At 29.5% G+C, this 21,527-nt stretch overlaps 1 protein-coding gene and 1 non-coding gene across 3 annotated transcripts; both read right to left on the bottom strand.

Moving 5' to 3' along the window:
- Window positions 1-1,581: 1,581 nt before the first annotated feature.
- Window positions 1,582-6,236, bottom strand: LOC108319780 (uncharacterized). 2 transcript variants are annotated; one of them, XM_017551028.1, is made up of 7 exons: window positions 6,059-6,236; window positions 5,861-5,947; window positions 5,538-5,732; window positions 5,263-5,430; window positions 5,087-5,140; window positions 2,191-2,337; window positions 1,582-1,992 (listed from the first exon to the last, which is right to left on the bottom strand). In XM_017551028.1, the coding sequence occupies exons 1-7, from the start codon at window positions 6,203-6,205 to the stop codon at window positions 1,621-1,623; spliced, it is 1,170 nt and encodes a 389-aa protein (XP_017406517.1). In that variant the 5' UTR covers window positions 6,206-6,236; the 3' UTR covers window positions 1,582-1,620. The 2 variants fall into 2 exon arrangements, with proteins under 2 accessions (XP_017406517.1, XP_017406518.1); XM_017551029.1 differs by lacking the exon at window positions 5,538-5,732.
- A 4,949-nt stretch (window positions 6,237-11,185) lies between these two features.
- On the bottom strand, window positions 11,186-11,292 carry LOC128197627 (small nucleolar RNA R71). The gene has a single exon (XR_008250255.1). It is a non-coding gene; the product is annotated as a small nucleolar RNA R71 (small nucleolar RNA).
- Window positions 11,293-21,527: the final 10,235 nt, after the last annotated feature.

Genomic DNA, 21,527 nt, shown 5'->3' with positions numbered 1-21,527 from the left:
GGGTATATACTAGTACCGGTTCTCGTACCTGTTTTCTTACTATTTCAGTATCAAATAATTAATTTTTATAAAATAATAACAAACTTTGACAAAGAAACATAATATTATCAAATATGCAATATTAGAAAGATGGTATTCTAATTTTTTCAATATCAAATATTTACAAAGAAATTATAATTTTATACCGTTCAAATTAAAAGACCAAATAAAATTTCATGAGAATGAAAACATTTATTAAATTTGCAAACATTAATGAAACCTATATTAAGTAGTGGACTTTAAGCCTAACAAAACCCCACAAAATCGGTTTGTAAGGAGAGGTTTGCACTAACTCTCATATATCGAGCTTGAGAGTAGAAATTAATAGGTGGTCCGATAACGGCCCGATATCGGGTGGAACAAAATGTCCACATAGATCTCGCTAGGATAGGTTCTAACCATGACTCTGATATCATATTAAGAATGGGGCTTTAAGCCTAACTCAACCCCACAAAATCGGCTTGTAAGGTGAAGTTTACACCCACTTATATATTATAAATTGGCCTTATCTCTAATCGATGTGGGACTTCCAACAACCTAGTTGATAAACTATATATATATATATATATATATATATATATATATATATATATATATATATATATATATATATGAAAGTATATTCAAATTAAAAACTAGTTTAAATGTTTCTTTACTTCAATTTTTTAAATTCTAATGAAATTTTCTTTTTTTATACACTAATAAAAATCATAATACATCATTTAATCAAAATCACACAAAGACCAAATACTAAACTAATAATAATTAAAATTTAGCATACATTTTTCATTTTTTAAATTTCAACATATGTTGGATGGTGATAAAAATGATCAATGACCATTACATTAAATTAAATTATTATATTATAGTAAATAAAATTTATTTACACAATTACAGTGATAAAACTAAACTCATGATGATGAGATAGAAAATAAAAGTTATTATATAAATATTATCTACATGATAAAAATAAATGACAAATAAAAATATTAAAAAATATAAAATGTGTGTTAGAAACAATTTAATAAATCATTGAAATTATAAAAAATAAAGTCAAATGTACAGTTAAAAGTATGATAAGATAAAATATATCATAAGAAAACTTTTCCAATGTTAACCTATTCGAATTGTTTAGAGATAAAAAAAAATTGTTTTAAAGTATATATAAATCGTACATGTCTTAAATCTACATCTATATATCTTTCTCTTATAATGAAAGTTATTTAGAATGATTATGACATGAGAAATAAAACGGACAAAATAAAAAGTTGGTTTCCCATAGACAAATAGGTGGCCTAAACGTGCACCAAGGTAAATCCTGTGCTAGTTTGAAGAAAACCTGCACAATATTTTAGCATCTGTTCGTTTGAAATTATATTTCTGTAAAAATTTAAATTCATATTACATTTTGAATGATGATATATTATTTTGATTCAAAATCTATTAAAATAATATGGTTAAGGTTGATCATTATATATAAGTATTATCCACTTTTAAGTTTGAAATTTTTGTTATGATTTTATTTTTGGAAAACACAAAAAATAGAATGAGAAATAAATATTTAAAATTTTAACTTATAAATTAATTGCCACAATTACCACCAGGTCCTCCAAATTGAATAAGGTTACCAAATTTGGGTCCTAAAAATCCAAAGTATTTAACACCAAAACAATTAGGTTTGTCGGTGAAGGAAGAAGCTTGAAATATTTCAGGTCCATAAGGTATTCTTTTTACACCTTCAATGGTCACTTTTCTAAAGTAACCTGAATGAGAACAATTACCATCTGGAAGATGTCCAGATCCCATTTGAGGACTAAGAGTTCCAGAAGCAGTTCTTGTTCTTCCACCCCATCCCACTTCATTAGCAGAGCTCATGTTGGTGAACAATTTTGCTGGAAAATATCCGATAAATTTACGTTTTACATGTATCCACCAATTTTTGGTCACTGGATCCTGAAAATATACGCACACGTTTAGCAAAAATATATATCTCATGCATAGTGTTAACTGTTTGTATTAGCTATTAAAGTTTTTATCATTATATTCACTTAAAATATGTATTCAAGAAATCAAAGTATATATGAATCTCACATGTGTTAAATCTACCTCTATTATTATATTATAATGAGAGTTATCTAGAGTGATTATGACCTGTGAAATAGATTGGGAAAAATCATAAGTTGGTCCGCCATAGACAGATGGTTGGCCTAAAGGTGCACCAAGATAAATTTCTTTGCTTGTTTGAACAAAACCTGCACATAGAATGTTGTAGCATCCTGTCTTCTTGAAATTATCTGTCTATAAAAGTTTTAAACTATATTAAATTTGGAAACATAATACGAATATGATAAATAAATTGTTTAAAATTTTATATAGATCCAATCAAGGCTTAATTATATCCTACTATTTAGTTGCAACACACACATACACAGAACAACCCTCGAGAGAAGTGATATATATATATATATATATATATATATATATATATATATATATATATATATATATATATATATATATATATATATATATATATATATATATATATTATGCATATATTATGTTTTTTTTCTTCTTAAAATAAATTTGAACAATTTATTTTATGATATTGTTCTCTAAAGTATCCAACATTTTAATGGTGATATTATCACATGTTTTAACATTTGAAATAAAAAAGTATAAAGATTTTGTTTTGTTTTTGTTTTTTTACCAAACTAGTTTTAAACTCATGTCTACACACGAGTTGGTGTTTGTTTGTATTATTAAAAGAGATTTTAGAGGTTTAGAAAGTAAATAATATATAATTTTTAAGGTTATAATTAAATTTTGAATAGAATCATAATAAAAATTCATTTATAGGTTTAGAAATAGACTTTGTAAAAATACAAAAGGATAAAACATGTATAAAAGATAAACAAAAGTATGTATAATAGATTCACTAAAAATATAAATTAGTGTATGAATAGAATGATCTACTGTGTATTACTAGACTCGTCTAATAAGTGCATTCACAAAACTCGTCTAATATGTGTTGTTGTACTCTTATAGTCAATATTTGAAGACACTTATCTAATGTGTATTGTTAGAATTGTTTAATTAGTATATGGATAAACTTGACTAATTGGTAGTGCAATATTCTTCAAATCAAAGATTGGATAAAGTCGACTAATGTGTATTAATAGACTCATCTAATAGGTATATGAACATACTCGTATAATGTATATTGCTAGACTCGTTTAATCAATTTATTAAAAAGTTCGTCTAATTTGTGTTGCAAGACTCGACTGATTAATGTATGGATATATTCATCTAATGTGTACTATTACACTTACTAATATTTTTTTCAATACTCGTCTAATCAGTGTATCAACAAACTTGTCTAATGTGTATTTCTGGACTCGTCTAATGTTTTTTTCTATACTCATCTAATCCGTATAGGAACATACTTGTATAATATATATTAATAGATTCGTCTAAATTTTATGTGGCAAAACTTGTCTAATGTATATTGCTAGAGTTGTCTGTTCGATATATGAATGATTCGTCTAATATGGATTCCTATACTTGTCTAATCAATAATCAAGAGTCTCATCTAATGTTTTTTCTTGGCTTTACTCATCTAATTAATGTATTCTTATATTTGTCTAATAATTTTAATTATACATGTTTAATCAACGTATGAAATGACTTGTCTAATAATTTTTGTCATACTTGTCAAATTAGTGCGTAAACACTCTCATCTAATGTGTATTGTTAGACTTGTGTAATTTTTTTGCTAAATTCATTTAATCAGTGTATGGAAAGACTCATCTGATGTGTATTGCTAGACTCGTGCAATATGTATTGCTAGACTTATCTTATCATTGTATGGACAAACTTATCTAATCAATGTTTGGATTTCATCTAATCAGTGTATGGACATACTCGTTTATTGTGTATTGCTAGACTTATCTAATCAGTACATGAACAGACTCGTCTAGTGTGTATATTGCTAACTCATCTAATAAATTTTGTTATATTTGTCTACTATGTACTACTAAACTCGTCTAATCAATTTATGTCTAATTATTTCCATATTCATTAAATGATAATACAATTACATTAGTGGTATATAATAATTTATTAAGTATTAAATGACAAGGTTGAAATATATTTTCATTGTTACATTTAATTGGTTTAAAAACAAATAAAATGAATAAAAGAATAAAATAACATTTAAGAGAGACAATTTTTATATAATAATGTAAAAAATTTGTATTGTTCATAACTAAAGTAATAATTTATTAGATATTAAATTATGAGTTAAAATATATTTTCATTTCTTAGATAAAGTAGTTTAAAAAAAATCATTTAGATAAAAGAGTAAAATAACTTTGGAGATATTTTAATATTAGAATATAAACAATGTGTATTGTTAATATATATATATATATATATATATATATATATATATATATTTAAATAATATTATTTTATGAAATAAAAGTAAAGTATATCGTTTTAAATATATTTTATTAAATGATAAAAGAATTAGAAATCATGAAGAGAGAAAAAAAGAATTAATACTTTAAATATAAATTACTCTTTAATAATTTATTCAATAACAAATTAATTAGAAATTATAAAATAATAACATTAAAAATTAAAAAAAAGTATAGAAAAAAAAGGAATTAAGATTTTAAATATAAGTTTATTCTTCATATTAAATATATTAAAAATACGTTAAAGAATTTAGTAATAATGTATAGAATGTGATTAAGAACGTCTAAAAATAATTATTTATTTATTTATTTTAAAATTTAATTAATTTTTAAAATAATTTTTAGAGATGCATATTATAGATTAAATTGTTTAATTAAATAGCATTAGAAGGGTGATATATTATAATGCACTTAACGTTCAATATGAGGAAAATTTAGTTTTTCTTACACATGAAAAAAAAAACTGTATCCTACGCTCATACCAGAGACTTATAGGAGGATTGTATCCTATATTTCACTTCCATAAACTAAGTAATGATAAAAAAAAATGTAATGATATTCCTTACCGTCCATGAAGTATAGAAACGGGTTGAATAATCACCATATAGTTGAGGAACCACCTGATATAGTAATGTATTGGATTAATTGGAATATTTTTTATTTTATCAAATTAATATCAATTAAATTACATACATTTATATTTTTGTGAAAAAAGAAGCTAACTTTGGTAAATATAACTCACATGCCATCCAGCCGAAATTTTGTTAGTAAATTTTGTTGGTCCATTTTGAATCCATAAATGAGACATAGATATTTGAGATTTGGTATGAACTTGTGGATTATAAATAGCATTTCTTCCACTAATTCCGTAATAAGGACCAAAAAGTGATGGAATGGAAACTTCTGCAAGCTAAAAAAATTTAATATATTTAAAGAAAAGAAAATAAAAAAGTTAGATGAAATACAGTTAATAAAAATAAAGCATCAACATTTATGGTCATTTATAACATATCTTACATGTACACCTGGAAGATCTTTAACCAATATATGATCATTTGACACTGATTTTTTTCGAATAAGATCATCTTTTGTTATTCTCATTATAGGAACGGTATTTGTTGGACATTCATCCTTGCCCAATCCAAAAATAGATGTCACTCTTGAATTATTGACATTTAACTTTTCAATCCTATTTTGAAAGTTGAGTTTTCTCTACAATTAAAGAAATAAGAAACACAAATATCAAAGAAAAAATTGTAAAATAAAGGTTGAAATTAATCTGAAAAAAATGAAAAAAAAAATGGAAAGTCAAATTTGTTTGTATTTAAAGATTTATATACCTGTAATTTATGGTCCTTCAGTAAAGGATGATCAAGTGCTGGTTGTTTGAAAATGTCAATACAATCAATAATATCTCCAAACTCAGTCTATAAATTTCAAAATAAAGCGCATATAAGATAATTATTGAACCATGCATTATGATATCAACTTCAACTAAAGAAAGCAAATGCTGAAATATAAAAAACAATGTGAAATACATTAATAGTCTTTATAGGAGACTTATTAAGAAGCTTAAATTGTTTTTCCAACTCCATGTCTTCTTTTATTGTAGTCCGAATTCCGTCAACTTCATAATCAACATGACTAATCAACAAATATAAGACGAACAACAATATATTGATCATGTTTTACACAGCTATATATTACAAACCACAATGGGATTATAGATCATACATATATATATATATATATATATATATATATATATATATATATATATATATATATATATATATATATATATATATATAAATAAACATTGATTAAAAATAAATGAATGATATTTTAACCTGCTACATTAATTAATGGTAGTCATGAAAAAACGATATAGCAATTAATACATATTTATTATTCAACCGTTTTTATTTAGCTTTTATTATATATCTTCGGTTATTAATTTTAATAAACATAGGTTCTTTAGTGTTTAACAGTTATTATTTTGTGTTTAAATAAACAAAGAATAAAATATGACTTTTGCATCAAATATCTTGACAGAGGTGAGTTCTCAGAGTATTGATTTTAAATTAGTGTTTAACTAAATAATTAATAATTTTGTTAGATATATTAGATAATTAGATATCTTATATATTTTATCTTTATCTTTTATCTTTAATTAGTTTGTTATAATTTATTGTATTTTAAGCTTAATTTATATTTTTTCCTATAAGAAATACAGTATCGTATGTGTTCACAAAGGAGATTAATCCAACAAATAGTTTTCATTATATTAAACATAGTATCAAAGCCTAAGATTCTTTTGAGAAAAAAAACTTTGTCGCTTCTGCTACTACAATTGTCACTGCCACCGACGGCACCATCTACCGCTGCTCTTCGCGACGTCGTCTTGTACCGCTATCATCATCGGAGTTACAGTTTTAACTAGTGACAACACAATTTTGATCGTCTCGACTGTTAAAATAGAATGGCTCAATTTCTCACCCCAAGAGGGGATAAAACTTTCAAAAACTTTTTCACCAAAAGAGATGCCTTTAACCTTTTCTTGAAACGCAAGTTAAAGATTTTCAATGCAGCGGAAATTTAATCGAATGTGTATAAAGTATAATCGATTGAATGTAAAAGAGCAGGGATAAGAAAGATCAAACACTAAGTTTTTACACTGGTTTGGCCAAGTCTATATCTAGTGTCCTTCCAACCACAGGAAGCCAATGCACTATAATGATCAAGATTTTACAATAAGGTTTTTATAGAGACCTCACATCAAAAATATAAAACACTTCTCTAACCCTTTAATCAAAATATAGGAAGCACATAAACAGACTAGCAGCAAGAATCTCCTCTCCTACAGTACAACCCCTTTGGGGCACCCTCAAAGTCAAGAACGTAGCACGTCCTTCTTCCTGTAATCACAATAGGGAACTGAACCCAATCTTTCGCAGATTATAGAACCTGATCTTGCAGTAGACACCGTGCAGGTAGATCAAACTTTGAAACTCAACAAACTTACTCTTCAAGAACTTCCAAGTAGTTGATCACCATGGTCAAACTTGTTTCTTGGAGCTTTTCCTCTTTCTGTAAGAATCAAACTTTCTGCAAAAGAATATGAAAATGTTAGAATCACAAAAGTTCTTACAGAAATCAAATTCGCGTCAATTTATAGATAAACTCGTATCAAACGCAATATAATCGACTTCGTTACTAATGTAGTCGAATACACCAATTCAGTTATAACAGTTAGTAGCAATCAAAGCAATTAATTGAATTCACAATTAATGCAGTCGAATAGCATTTAATGTTTGGTCAACACATTTAAAAATATAGTCGTTGTGACAGCTATATCAAGCATTAACAGATTTCAAAACATTAACAAACTTAATCGAATACATATCGCATGCAATCGATTATGCAACAATGTTAAGCAAAGTTTTGAAAACTTTTCTCTTTGAAAAAACTCACAACACACTTTGAAAAAGGTTTGTGCAAAGACACGAGTTTTAATCGATTCAACCAATAATGTAATTGACTTAAAACTGTTGTTTTGCCACACAATTAAAATGCAACATTAGTGCTTGTGGTTTTTCTCATCCAAAAACATGTGTCATGCATTCATGTAAAAAGTCACATATATAACACAGTGAAATGCAATAAACAACACAACAACAACACAATCATGTTCTCATATACGCATATAACATGTAAGCATAGAGCATGTAACACATAATACACATGTGTTATTAATTATGCGTTGTCATCATCAAAAACTCAGATATTATTAAGATTGTGGGTTCAGCTAAACCAGTGCTCCCCCTATCAACAATCTCAACATCGACCCACCGCCTTAAGAATTTTTTCTTCCAACACATGTGTTTGCAAACCTCAATCCTCACTCCGAATTTCAATTATCTACAATGTCTTTTTTAACTCTTAACCACTGTTCACTGCCTCTGTCCACCGATATTCCCCGTGGAGGGTGATGAATCATTATTTTGTCATATTCACTTCGCTTTCTGCACCGAATTTAATTAGTGAATTGTGCTTAAGTGTCCATTATTCTCTTAATTTTGTTATTTGGGCTTAATTTAATCAGTAATTCATATTTTAATTAATTTAAATTATTTGAGCTTAATCATTCCTTTAATTATTTTCAATGTAGTTTATGGAGTTTTATTTTGGACTTCAAGAAAAGATGCCATGTCATTTGCCACGCATTTATCCACCTCATATTTTTTTTCCTTTTATTTTTGTTTTTTCTTTGTATTTTGGATCAAAACTAGTTTTGGGTCCATTTTGGGACATATTTGTGAAAGGCCCAAAAGAGGGACTGACTTGGGACCTAGGGTTGAGTGCCAATTCTACCCATTATATTCCATTGCATTCTCTTGGACGTGAGAGCTCTTCCCTTTGGGGTTTAGGTTTTATTTTGTTTTCCTTCTCTTTTGTTCATTTTGAATTCGTTTGAAGTTGAATTAGAATAATGTTTATTATTCTTGCCTCCTCTGCTTATTCTTGCCTCCTCTGCTTATTCTTGCCTCCTCTGTACTTCCAATTCCATTTTCATTTTCGCATTGCAACTTCATTTTCAAGTTTTGTTTCATTTTGCAGTTTTGATTTCAATCGCGTTTTTTGTTTTGAATTTTGTTTTCTAGGTTCATTTCCTTTTTCTAGGTTCATTTATGTTTTTGGGGTTCATTTCGTTTTTTAGGTTCATTTCGTTTTTTCAGTCTGCATTGTCTCGCTCTAATGTTTTCAATTTCGTTTTGTTGTTTGCACTTCTTTTTAATGGGAGCTTGAATTCTGTTGATTGGTGACTAGAGAGATTACAAATGTACCCTTGAGATGGGTGTGTTGTCATTTGATTCTGTTGTTGTTACCTTGCATTATGTTTAATGTGCCCTGTGCTTGTAATTACGACACACTTAGTGTTCTAATTGGTGTTTAATCTTCGCTTAGTTGATTAAACTATGTGATACATAATTGATTATATATATGCATTGTGTTTGCTTAATTCGCAATTTTGAAGATTGAATTAACCTTCGCTTAGTTAGTTAATTCATGTTGGATTAGGGGTGAGAGAGTAACGTGTAATTTGTTGTTAATCAAGGATTGTGAACATTGCAATTGAACTAGTGACCAACCGTTTTTAATCATTGTTTAATTTAAGTTAATTAAGTTGTTGATTTCAATTCATAATTTTTTTCAAAACCCCTCACCCCACACTACGTGTTTGATCATAGGACAGAACCCAAAAACTAGTCCTTGAGAGACAACCTAGGAGTCATTCCCTAGTTACTGCATTTAATTTAGAACATCAATTTGAGTTTAGCACGACATCGACGATTAAATTTTGTGCTGTTGTCAGGGACCAACGGTTCTATCTTACGTTTTATGTGTTAGTGTATGTTCTATTTAGTGTGTGTTATGTTTGTGTTTTGAGTTTGTCCATTTTTGTTTTGTGTTTGTTTCATGTCAAAATTAGGAGAACTGGAGCCATTTGGCATGTTGTTTGCGCAAAACCACTAAAAACCATCGAAACACCACCTTCACAACCACCATGAATAGTGTCATGAATAATACCTACTTTTTCTAGTTAATTGGCGATTTTTGATTTGGTACGTAGATGTGTTTTTTTCTTTGAAATTTTTTATGTGCACTTCTTTTGGTCCATATTTTGTTTGAAAAATCCCAGAAGAACTTATGGTAGTCCCAATTGTGAGTTACAAAAACTTTTGAAAACAAGATTTGTCGAAACTTCAAACCGCGATAACTTTTGATCCTTTTCTCAGAATTGGATGTATCATATATGAATTTTGTGTAGAAAATAAAAGGCTTTTTCTATTTTTTTTTTTAATTTTCAAGTTTTATTTCCCCATTTTTCCAAACTTTCTTTTTATGGTAAAAATAATTACCCTTTGAATTTTGCTTTGAAAATTTTTGTGCTATCATTTTATGATTTTAGGGTGTTGCTCACAAAATTGTAGCTCATTTTGATTAGGTTTGCACATACTTGCAATTGTAACCACCTTATGTTTGCTTGTGTTGACTTTTCATGATTTGTGTTGACTTAGCGCATGACTAGGGGCCATCTTGGACTTCTAACACCTTTTGATCCTGAAATTGATAGGACCTTTCATAGATTAGTTAGGCATTCTAAGAATTTGTCTTTAGAGTCTGTACCATTCGAGTCAGTACCATTAGAGTATGAGCATTCTCCTTCTGCGTCTTATATTGTGCATACTACATCTGATTCTGATTTTGCTTAATCTTATACTAAGAACAACATGGCTCAACCTCCGAGGAATCTTCGAGAGATGACTCTACTTGATTTCACTTATGAAAGCTTGTGTATCCGGTATTCTAATGAGGATGTTCCATATGTTCTCAAAACTAGACTATTCCATTTGTTGCCCAAGTTTCATAGTCTTGCAGGTGAATGCCCACATAAGCATCTGAAGGAGTTCCACATAATTTGTTCAATAATGAAGTCTCCACATATCCCTGAATATCACATCTTCTTGAAGGCGTTCCCACATTCATTAGAGTATGTGGCAAAGGATTGATTGGACTACCTTTCGCCCAGGTCCATCACTAGTTGGGATTATCTTAAAAGATTATTTTTGGAGAAAATTTTCCCAACATCAAGGACCACGACCATAAGGAAAGATATTTCTAGAATCAGGCAGCTAGGTGGTGAAAGCTTGTATGAATATTGGAAAAGATTCAAGAAGCTATGTGGAAGTTGCCCACACCACCATATTTTTGAGCAACTCCTTCTTCAACACTTCTATGAAGGTCTAAATAACATGGAGAGAAGTATGATTGATGTTGCTAGTGGTGGAGCCCTTAGAGATATGACGCCTGTTGAAGCTAGGCATTTGATTAAGAAGATGATTTCTAACTCACAATAGTTCAACGCAAGGAATGATGTTACTGTTGTTAGGGGAGTTCATGATGTGGCTACTTATTCTTCCTCATCTACAAATAAGAAGCTGGAGAGCAAGCTTGATGCTCTTGTGAATTTGGTGACCTAGCTTGCTACCAACCAGAAATATGCCTCTATTGCACGTTTATGTGGCATTTTCCCTTCCAGTGATCCTTATATTGAGGCATGTCCATCTTTGTCGCAACCTATTGGCCTAGATGCTCCTCAATCCTATGCTGCAAACATCTACAAGAATAGGCAGACATCACAGCAACAAAATTATGATTTATCCTCTAATAGGTACAACCTAAGGTGGAGGAATTACTCCAATATCAGATGGTCTAATGCTCCACAACAGCAATAACAACAACCACCACCATTTCAGATTCAAAATGTTGTAGAGCCAAGTAGATCCTATGTTCCTCCATCAGTCTAGCTATACCAAGACAACAGCAGCAGCAACAAGATATACCTTCCCAAACAGTTCCTCAACCTTCCACTTCTGAGCTTACATTGGAGGAGTTAGTGAGGCAGATTATATACAAAATATGCAATTCGAATAGGAGACTAGAGCTTCCATTTAGAGCTTAACAAATCATATGGGCATATGGTTACTCAACTCAATTAGGAACAGTCTCAAAGTTATGACAAACTACCATCTCAAACTGTGCAAAATCCAAAAAATGTCAGTGCCATCACCCTAAAAAATGGGAAGCAGATTCATATACCCACAGTGCCACCTCCAGCACCTACCCCTACACCTGCACCTGAGCTTGATAAAGCATAAGAGGATGTTCTTGCTACATCTCAAAGAAAAGAGGAGCATACAGGTACAAGCAGGAAATTTAAGGCAGGTGGACCTTCTTCTTCTTCCACTAGTACGTCTTCTGACTTGTAGCAGCATCTTATCCCTCTTTCATTCCCTCCCAAAGTTATTCAAAGCAAAAACATGGAAGAGGTGGATAAGGGGATTTTGGAGACCTTTAGAAAAGTTGAACATACCTCTACTGGATGTCATCAAATAAATTCTCAAGTATGAAAAATTCCTGAAGGAGTTGTGCACTCACAAAAGGAAGATGAAGGGTAATGAAAGAATCAGCATGGGCAGAAATGTATCTGCCCTAATAGGTAAATTTGTTCCACACATTCCTAAAAAATGCAAAGACCTAGGTACATTTTGCATCCCTTATATCATTGTAAACAGTAAGTTTGAAAATTACATGCTTGATTTAGGAGCTTTCATTAATGTTATGCCTCTGTCTATTTATAAATCTCTTTCTCTAGGTCCTCTACAACCTACGGGTGTGGTCATTCTGTTGGCTAATAGAAGTCTTGCACACCCCATAGGAGATCGAGGTATTATAATTGAACTAGTGACCAACCAACAGAATTCAAGATCCCATTAAAACGAACTACAAAAAAAATGAAATTGAAAACATTAGAGCAGAGGCAATGCAAACTGGAAAAACGAAATGAACCTAGAAAATGATATGAACCCATAAAACGGAAATAAAACTAGAAAATAAAAATGAACTCAAAAAACGAAATAAACCCAGAAAATGAAATTCAAAACAGAAAACGCAATTGAAAGCAGAACTGCAAAATGAAACATAACTTGAAAACAAAGTTGCAATGCGAAAATGAAAATGGAATTGAAAGTGCAGAAGAGGCAAAAACAAGCAGAGGAGGCAAGAACAATAAATGTAATTCTAATTCAAGTTCAAACGAATTCAAAATGAACAAAAGAGAAGGAAAACGAAATAAAACCTAAACCCCAAAGGGAAGAACTCTCACGTCTAAAAGAATGTAATCGAATAGAATGAGTAGAATAGGCACTCAACCCTAGGCCCAAAGTCAATCCCTCTTTTGGGCCTTGCACAAATCTGACCCAAAATGGGCCCAAAACTAATTTTATTCCAAAATACAAAGGAAAAACAAATCTAAGGTGGATAAATGACGTGGCAAATGGCGTAGCATCTTCTCTTGAAGTCCAAAATAAATGTCCATAAACTGCGCTGAAAATAATAATAGGAATAATTAAGCTCAGATAATTCAAATTAGTTACAATATGAATTACTGGTCAAATTAATACCAAATAGAAAATTTAAGAGAATAATGGACAGTTAAGCACAATTCACTAATTAAATTTAGTGCAAAAAGCTAAGCGAATATGACAAAATAATAATTCATCAGGGGGAGTGTGGTTCTAGGTTCTTTGTTGAATAAAGGAGACCATTTTTTTGAAGAGCCAAATCTTCTACCTTTAATGTTTGTCATCAGCGCGCCATAATTTTCGTCCTTTGTTGTGATGGGGATCTGTTTCTATGTGATCCAACCTAGTCCTTGTAGTTTATCCTTGTTAGTCACTACAAGCCCTATCCATTGTTGGTGGCAATCTAGTCCCTGTAGTATACCACTATCCATCACTCCAGGCCACCATCTATTGTTGATTACAACCTAGTCTGCCATAGTTTGTCACTTGTTAAGACAAGACAAGCTCGTCTATAGAACCCATGGTTTTGAACTTTAACCAAACAATATGAAATGAAGAAGTCTCGTTGAATGTAAAACAAACATCAAACGATAGGACATAAACTCTAAGTCGAAAAGAACAAGTGTCCACACAACAAGACTAACCTACCAGGAAGAAAAGTTGTAGACGATCTTCCGAAAAAGAAGTCTAACACACAGGACATCACAGTAAAGCCCAACTAGGCTATTAGATTAGAAAAATAGGACAAGCAGAAACAATAAACATTAAAATTATATTTAACATATTATACATTGTTTAATCGATTATTTCGACAAGAAATGCAATGTGCAATATGTTTAAACTTATGATTCATTTACATACAATGAATACATGTACCAAGCATTTCAAGCACAAACGCAAAAATGATCAAGTAATTTTTATATCATTTGTTGTGCAAGAAACCATAAAACATTTCTTTTCTTCATCATAAAAATCATATATGTGAAATGGGTATAGCTAGATATAGCTCCCTCTATCAATAATCTCCCCTTTTTTGATGATGTACAAATAAGAAATATATTTTTCAGTTACTCTCTCCCTTTGGACATTAGCAAAAATTGGCATAACAAGTAACATGGAAATAAGTGCTAAAAGAAACATAAAAAATAATCCTTACAGACCATTCAAGAATGTGATGCTCCCCCTATCATTAAGAGATGTAGCATTATACCAGATTGAGCAGTAAATGATTGATCACAATAGTGTGTCAGAGTTCAGATCATCCTTTGAAACAGTATAACAGTTATATATAACAAATCAGAGTATTTATACTGAGTTGAAATGAATGTAGCAAATGATATCATGTGCAGTTGATAATACTCAAGATGAGGTATGTAGTTCAAAGTATTATTACAATGTATGATATCATCTAATGAAGCAGCAGAATATATGAAAAATGATAAAGAATATTTGCAATAGAGGTGTTATTTCATAATGAAGCATATATTTTGAGTTTCAAAACAATTTTGATCAATATGCAACATATGACATGTATGATATGCTAAACATGCATATAAGAACAGTTAAAACATGTTGAGCAATTCAAAACATCAGTTATAAGTGTGTTAAGCCATATATGATCACTTAATCGGTTACATTACTTATGTAACATATTAAAATAATTGCAGTGCGAATTATTTAACAAATTATGAATTCATTTAATCTGTTAAATTTTGTGAATACGATCAGATTCATGTTCTTGATCATTTAACGTGTGATGATCATATTTTTTTCCTGCAACCACAACTTTCTCAACAATGTTGAGTGTTAGTAACATCATAAACAAGATAAGAACAATAGCTGTGTAGCAATGTATGATTCGTGAATGAAAATGACTAATGATCATAAAATAGAATGACATTCCAAATTATTGTGCACTCGGATCAGTTTCATTCACTCATACACTTGTGGATAATAAATTACAAACTTGATTCATACATTTGGGTAAAATCATCAAGATTCTTATAAGAAAGCTAAGCTAAAACATTCTGATGAAATTTGCACTGCTAGTGTACTACTCTGAGGATCAGATTCAACCTTTGCAATCAAGTGGTTGTGTTCCTGTGTAGGTTAACTAGGAGTAGAGAATCGTGGTGTTCTTCATTTGGAGTTGGGATTGCTCTCAAGGTGTTCAGAAAGTTGGGATTACTTTTTGGGTTGGTGAGATTGTGAGGTATTCACATCTTGTACTATAAGTGATATTGAGGGGGGAAGGATAGTGCACTGAGAGGAGATATCTTTGTATTCTTGCTTGTATTCTCTATCATATAGTGGAATCCCTTTAACTAAGGTTGTTGAAGGAAGACTGGATGTAGGCTTGGCCGAACCAGTATATATTGTAATGTTGATCTTTCTATCCTTTCTCCTTCATTGTTGATTCATATACTTGTGTTATTGATTTCAAGAAAACTCAAAGATTTTGCAAAGATTTTTAAAAGAACATTTTTTTAAGCAAAATCCAATTCATCCCCCTCTTAGATTGAGATATAAGGCATCACATTTCTAACAGAACGAAACACTATACAGTCAGTGCTTGAGGCAATGTCGTCGTAAGTAGCACGAAGGAGCAAAGAGAAGCATGAATGAGCGAGACGAAAAAGAAACACCAAGGAGCGAAATGAAAAAGAAACAGTAAGAAGCGAAATAAAAAAGAAACACGAAGAAGAGAATGAGGAAAGTGAAAACCTTTTTTTCAAATTTTTTTAATAATCATAGTGGTTATCTTAAGAAGAATTATCTATTGTATCCCCACAGAGAGCGCTTTTTTAAAAAAGCGCTATCTATTGATTTATTTTAAATTATGAATTAAAAAATATTAATTATCTATTGATAGAGTTTTTTTACAAAAACGCTATCTATTGTCATAGGTATATATATATATATATATATATATATATATATATATATATATATATATATATATATATATATATATATATATATATATGTATGTATGTATGTATGTATGTATGTATGTATGTATATTTCTTTTTTAGATAAGCGTTATCTATTCTTCCACACACTCATAGATACCGCTTATTTAAAATAGTGTTATCTATGACCAATTTTGTAATAGTGACATAGAATCACAATGTTAGAGATTAACTTCCCTTAACTTTAATCCAGGAAAGAGTTCTAAATCCTTATAACAACTTGGTTCTTAGGCTTCTCTTTTGGCAAGAAAATAATGTTCTCCCGTAATAACTCTCTCACAACTATGTAGGGTTTTCAGTATCTTTTCCTCATGGTTATGGTTTCTACTTTAACCAACTATAAATTGGAGGCATACCTTATTCTATTAAGTTTATTTTATAAAATCTTTCTAAAACCCATTATTTCCATAATATATTAAAATAAAGTTATCTTTATATTAATTGATTATGATAAATCTCTAGATAATATATTTTATTTAAATACTTTTATTCTACTTGATTATGATAAATTCATACATACTATATTTTATTTTAATTTTTCTTAAACTACTTTAATTAATAAATTAATTCACTCTCCTCACTTTAATTAATTTTTTTCAATCTCATTCACAACAAATATTATAATTATTAATACACACCGCACTTGTCCATAAAACAAATAATAAAAATAATAAACATATATTATGCATACAACAAAAATCAAAATATAATCACCAACTTATAACAAAGAACTCTAACCATCGGTGTTATACTTCACTACGACAATACTTATCTTTTATTATTTTAATTCATGATAGTCATGCTCACCGTCTTTCTAGATAATTATTTTTCCTAGGTCTTACACTCTTGGCCTTCTTTGGCCTCAACCACATATCATGACCTTTGCAAATTTGACTTGGCTTCTTCAACCTCAAAAACACATCTCCACCTTCTCTGGCCTGAATGGCACTTGACTTCTTCAACCTCAACAACACGTCTTGGCCATCTTTGGCCTCAACGGTAGTCGACCTTTTTTTCCCTCAATGGTAGTCAGCCTTATCTGGCCTTAATGGTAGTCAACCTTCTTTGAGCTCACTAGTTGTCAGGTTTCTCTAGCCTCAATAACACTCGACTTCGTCAGCCTCAACAACACGTATCGACTTTCTTTGGCCTCAACAACATATTTCGACCTTCTTCAGCTTCAACAATAGTGGGCCTTCTCTGACCTCAACAACACGTCTCGACCTTCTCCGACTTTAATGGTATTTGTAACATCTCTTTTGCGATACCACATGTAGTTTATTAACCATTCATTAACTTAAAAAAAATACAAACTTTGATACTATCACGAAATAGTTAACTTGTTAAAAAAATTATTTAATTATCCCGAATGAAATTAAAACCATGTGAAAAGAAACATTAAGACGAAACTATATTTAGTCTATTATAGATTTTTGATAATTATTAATTAAGTTGTAATTATGTTTCAGTTTAATAATGATATATATTTGAACATTTTAGTAAAAGAAGTTTTTCATGTCTTTTGTTTTCATTAAAGTATTTGAATCTTGTTATAAATAAATATTGTTGATAAAAATATAAACGTTTCGATGACATATTGTCATGTAACTAGCAAATTAAAGTAATAAACCCAAAAAGTAAATAATACAAAGGTTAAAACCTCTACCGTACATAATTTTAAAAAGAATAGGGTATTAACAAAAAAAAGTGAAAAAAACTGAACTAATATTTTCAATAAAATAATTGAAAATAAAGGAGATTTAAAATCTCTATAAAAAACATAATCACTAATATAAAAAAGTTAAAACCCTAAAAAAATTCCGCAATACAAATCTGATATTAAAGATTATAAAAAATTTCCACAAACATTGTAACAACTTTAACTGTGGAAGTTTGAAGAACCCTATAAATTAATTTGTAGTGGGTAAACTATCCAAATTAAAAAAAAAAATACCTCCACTAGATTGTAATATTTTTTTTTAGTTTCTTTTTAATGACTTAATCTACCTAATTTCCACTCTAAAAACAACTTATGTCTCTTGCAACGAAATAAATTAAGTCCTCTCTTCCTTTGAATGAGGAAACCCGTCAACTGATAGTTAAACTGGAAAATAAAATTAAGACAATTAAAAAATAAAGAGAATACATTTAAATTTGATTTACCAATTATTTTCTTTGGTTCATTCTTAAGTCTTGGATTTTTTATTTTTCTCTATATAATTGTCATTTTTAAAATTCAAATTACTCAATTTTCACAATTATATGATTTCTCTTCAAAAACAATAAAGCTTTAATTAATTTGCAAGTATGCAAATAACATCTAAAAAATTGGTTGCATGGGTTAGAGATCTCACAAAAATCGTTTTTATACAAAAGAAAGTTATAAGTATTGAACAAAAAGGAAATACATATTTTATTCTTTCTTCGTTTCTTTCCCGTGCTTTTGAATATTGTTTTTGAAAAATCAAGAAAATTAATAAATAAATTTCTTGAAGAAAACTAATAAACTAACAAATGATATATCAAAGTTCGTTTCTAAAAGTTTGTTTTGCAAATCTCTCCATTTTTCATTGATGTATTACAATTACAATAATATGCAATGAAAAAGGATAAGAGAAAGAAGAAATTACTCTTTGATTTTTACTGGTTCTTAGTATAAAAATGGAAAATGTTCTTTTAACAACTTTTTTTGACAATTTTTTCACAATCGCTTATGTGGTAATTCGTGATTGGTCCGTTTCAAATATACGGACCAATGAAATAGTGACACATAATCTGTTGTCAAAAAGTTGTTAAAGAAATTTGTTAACATAGTCCTATAAAAATATGTCCAATTCCGAGTTTTGATCTCCAAATTACTTTTCAAGTTTAAAAATAAATAGCATTTCGAATACAATCACTCTTAATTAATAATCTAAGTATTATTGGAACACTCATCCCATATGATTAATAATCTCAATTATTGTTAAACATTGGCTTAAAATTTAATATTATTTAGTATTGTTTGATATATAATCACTTTTGACTAAAGAAACAAAATTTTGTATAAATACATGATCCAAGAGTTTTAAAACTAGAGTTTCCAAACTTATTTGGGAAGTAAATTAAAAATGAAAATTAACAACATTATTAATCATCATGGGCAAAAGAAAATAATACAAAAGTAGTTTATTCTAAATCATGAAAGTTTATGTTGACTTGAGATAAAGTTGAACTGAAAAGCAAACTAATTGCCACATGTACCACCAGGTCCTCCAAATTGGAGAAGGTTACCATATTTGGGTCCTACAAATCCAAAGTATTTAACACCAAAACAATTAGGTTTGTCAGTGAAGGAATGAGCTTCAGATAACTTTGGTGCATAAGGTTTTCCCTTTGCATCTGCAATGAACATTTCACTAAAGTATCCTGAATGAGAAATATTTCCATCAGGAAGATGTCCCGATCCCATTTCAGGACTAAGAGTTCCAATAGCAGTTCTTGTTCTTCCACCCCATCCCACTTCATTAGCAGAGTTCATGTTGGTGAACAATTTTGCTGGAAAATATCCGATATATTCACCTTCTACAATCAACCACCAATTTTTGGTCACTTGATCCTGAAAATCGATACACACTTTTAAGAAATATATATCTCATGCATAGTGTTAATTGTCCATATCACATGATTACAATTTTTATCATTATATTCACTTGAAAAGTGTATTCAAGAAATTAAAGTATATTGATAGGAAATAGAGTGAACAATTCTGGTATTCGAGGTACCAGGCCTCCAAGCAAAGAAGATAGAAATTTGGTAAAATGATATTCCCCTTTTCCAAGTTTTATTATCATATTTATATTCTCTGCATCACTAACGGTTTATCCGTATATCACGGTAACCATGTAAATACAGTAAGGAAAGGTTCTAACAGAAAAGATTCGCACAAAACAAACATAATACTCTCTCTCTCAGTGTACGTATTCATCCCAATCTATGGGTCTCCTAGTATTTCTCTTGGGCCTAGCAGTTGATCCACTCTCCTCCTGGATGCATATTGTATCATATATATTAACCCACATGTGTATCTTTCTAGTATAGTAAAAGTTATGTAGAATGATAATGACCTGAGAAATGGAAAGGGCAAAGTCATAAGTTGGTCCCCCATAGACAGATGGTTGGCTTAAGCGTGCACCAAGGTAAATTTTTCTGTTTGTTTGAACAAAACCTGCACATCGAATATTATAGCATCCAGCCTTCTTGAAATTATCTGTCTGTAAAATTTCAAAATCATATTAAATTTTTAATAATGACATTAATATAATAAATAAACTATTTAAAATTTTGTATAGATCAAATAAGTGTTTAATTATATCTTGTTATGTAATTACAACAGACACACACAACAAGTGCTCACTCTAGATAGAAGTGATATGATATATATGTTTTCGTGTGTATTTTATAAGTTTTCTTTTTTCTTTAAATAGAAATTAATTTGAAAAATATTTTTATGCTATTGTTATCTAAAGTATCAAATATTTCAGTGATGCTATTATACAATGCTTTTACATAGGAAATAAATAAAGTAAAAGGATTTTATTTTATTTTTTAATATTTTTTACATTCATGTAAAAATTAGGTTTGTTTACAAAAAGTGGACTTTAAACTGAAAGGTCAAGTTTGCACTATTTTGTATAGTATAAAGCGACCTCATTAGTAGTCATTAGTTATAAAGTTTGATTTTATAACTAGTCGATGTGAGGCTTCCAATATGTAAAGATATATACATCTCATACATGAGACTAGATACTAATGGATGATCAAATAGAGGTCCAATAACTGATGAAATAATAAACCCAACAAATAATAAATTTTGTTAAGATAAGCTCAAATCTATGACCCTAGTACAATCTTAAAAAATGAACTTTAAGCCTAAATCAACATTTTAGAATCGATTTGTAAGGTGAGGTTTGCACCCAGTTATATCTTATAAACTAATTTCATCACTAGTCGATGTGTGACTTCCAACACACAATAAATCAAAAACAGAAGAATATATCCTATGCTCATATCTCATATCAAATACTTATTGGGGTAGTGTATCCGATATTTCATTTCCATAAATA

The sequence above is a fragment of the Vigna angularis genome, chromosome 6, assembly GCF_016808095.1.
Source record: "Vigna angularis cultivar LongXiaoDou No.4 chromosome 6, ASM1680809v1, whole genome shotgun sequence".
Taxonomy (NCBI): Eukaryota; Viridiplantae; Streptophyta; class Magnoliopsida; order Fabales; family Fabaceae; genus Vigna; species Vigna angularis.
Note: the sequence above shows the minus strand (reverse complement) of the source record. Positions and strands in the feature narration are given on the sequence as shown.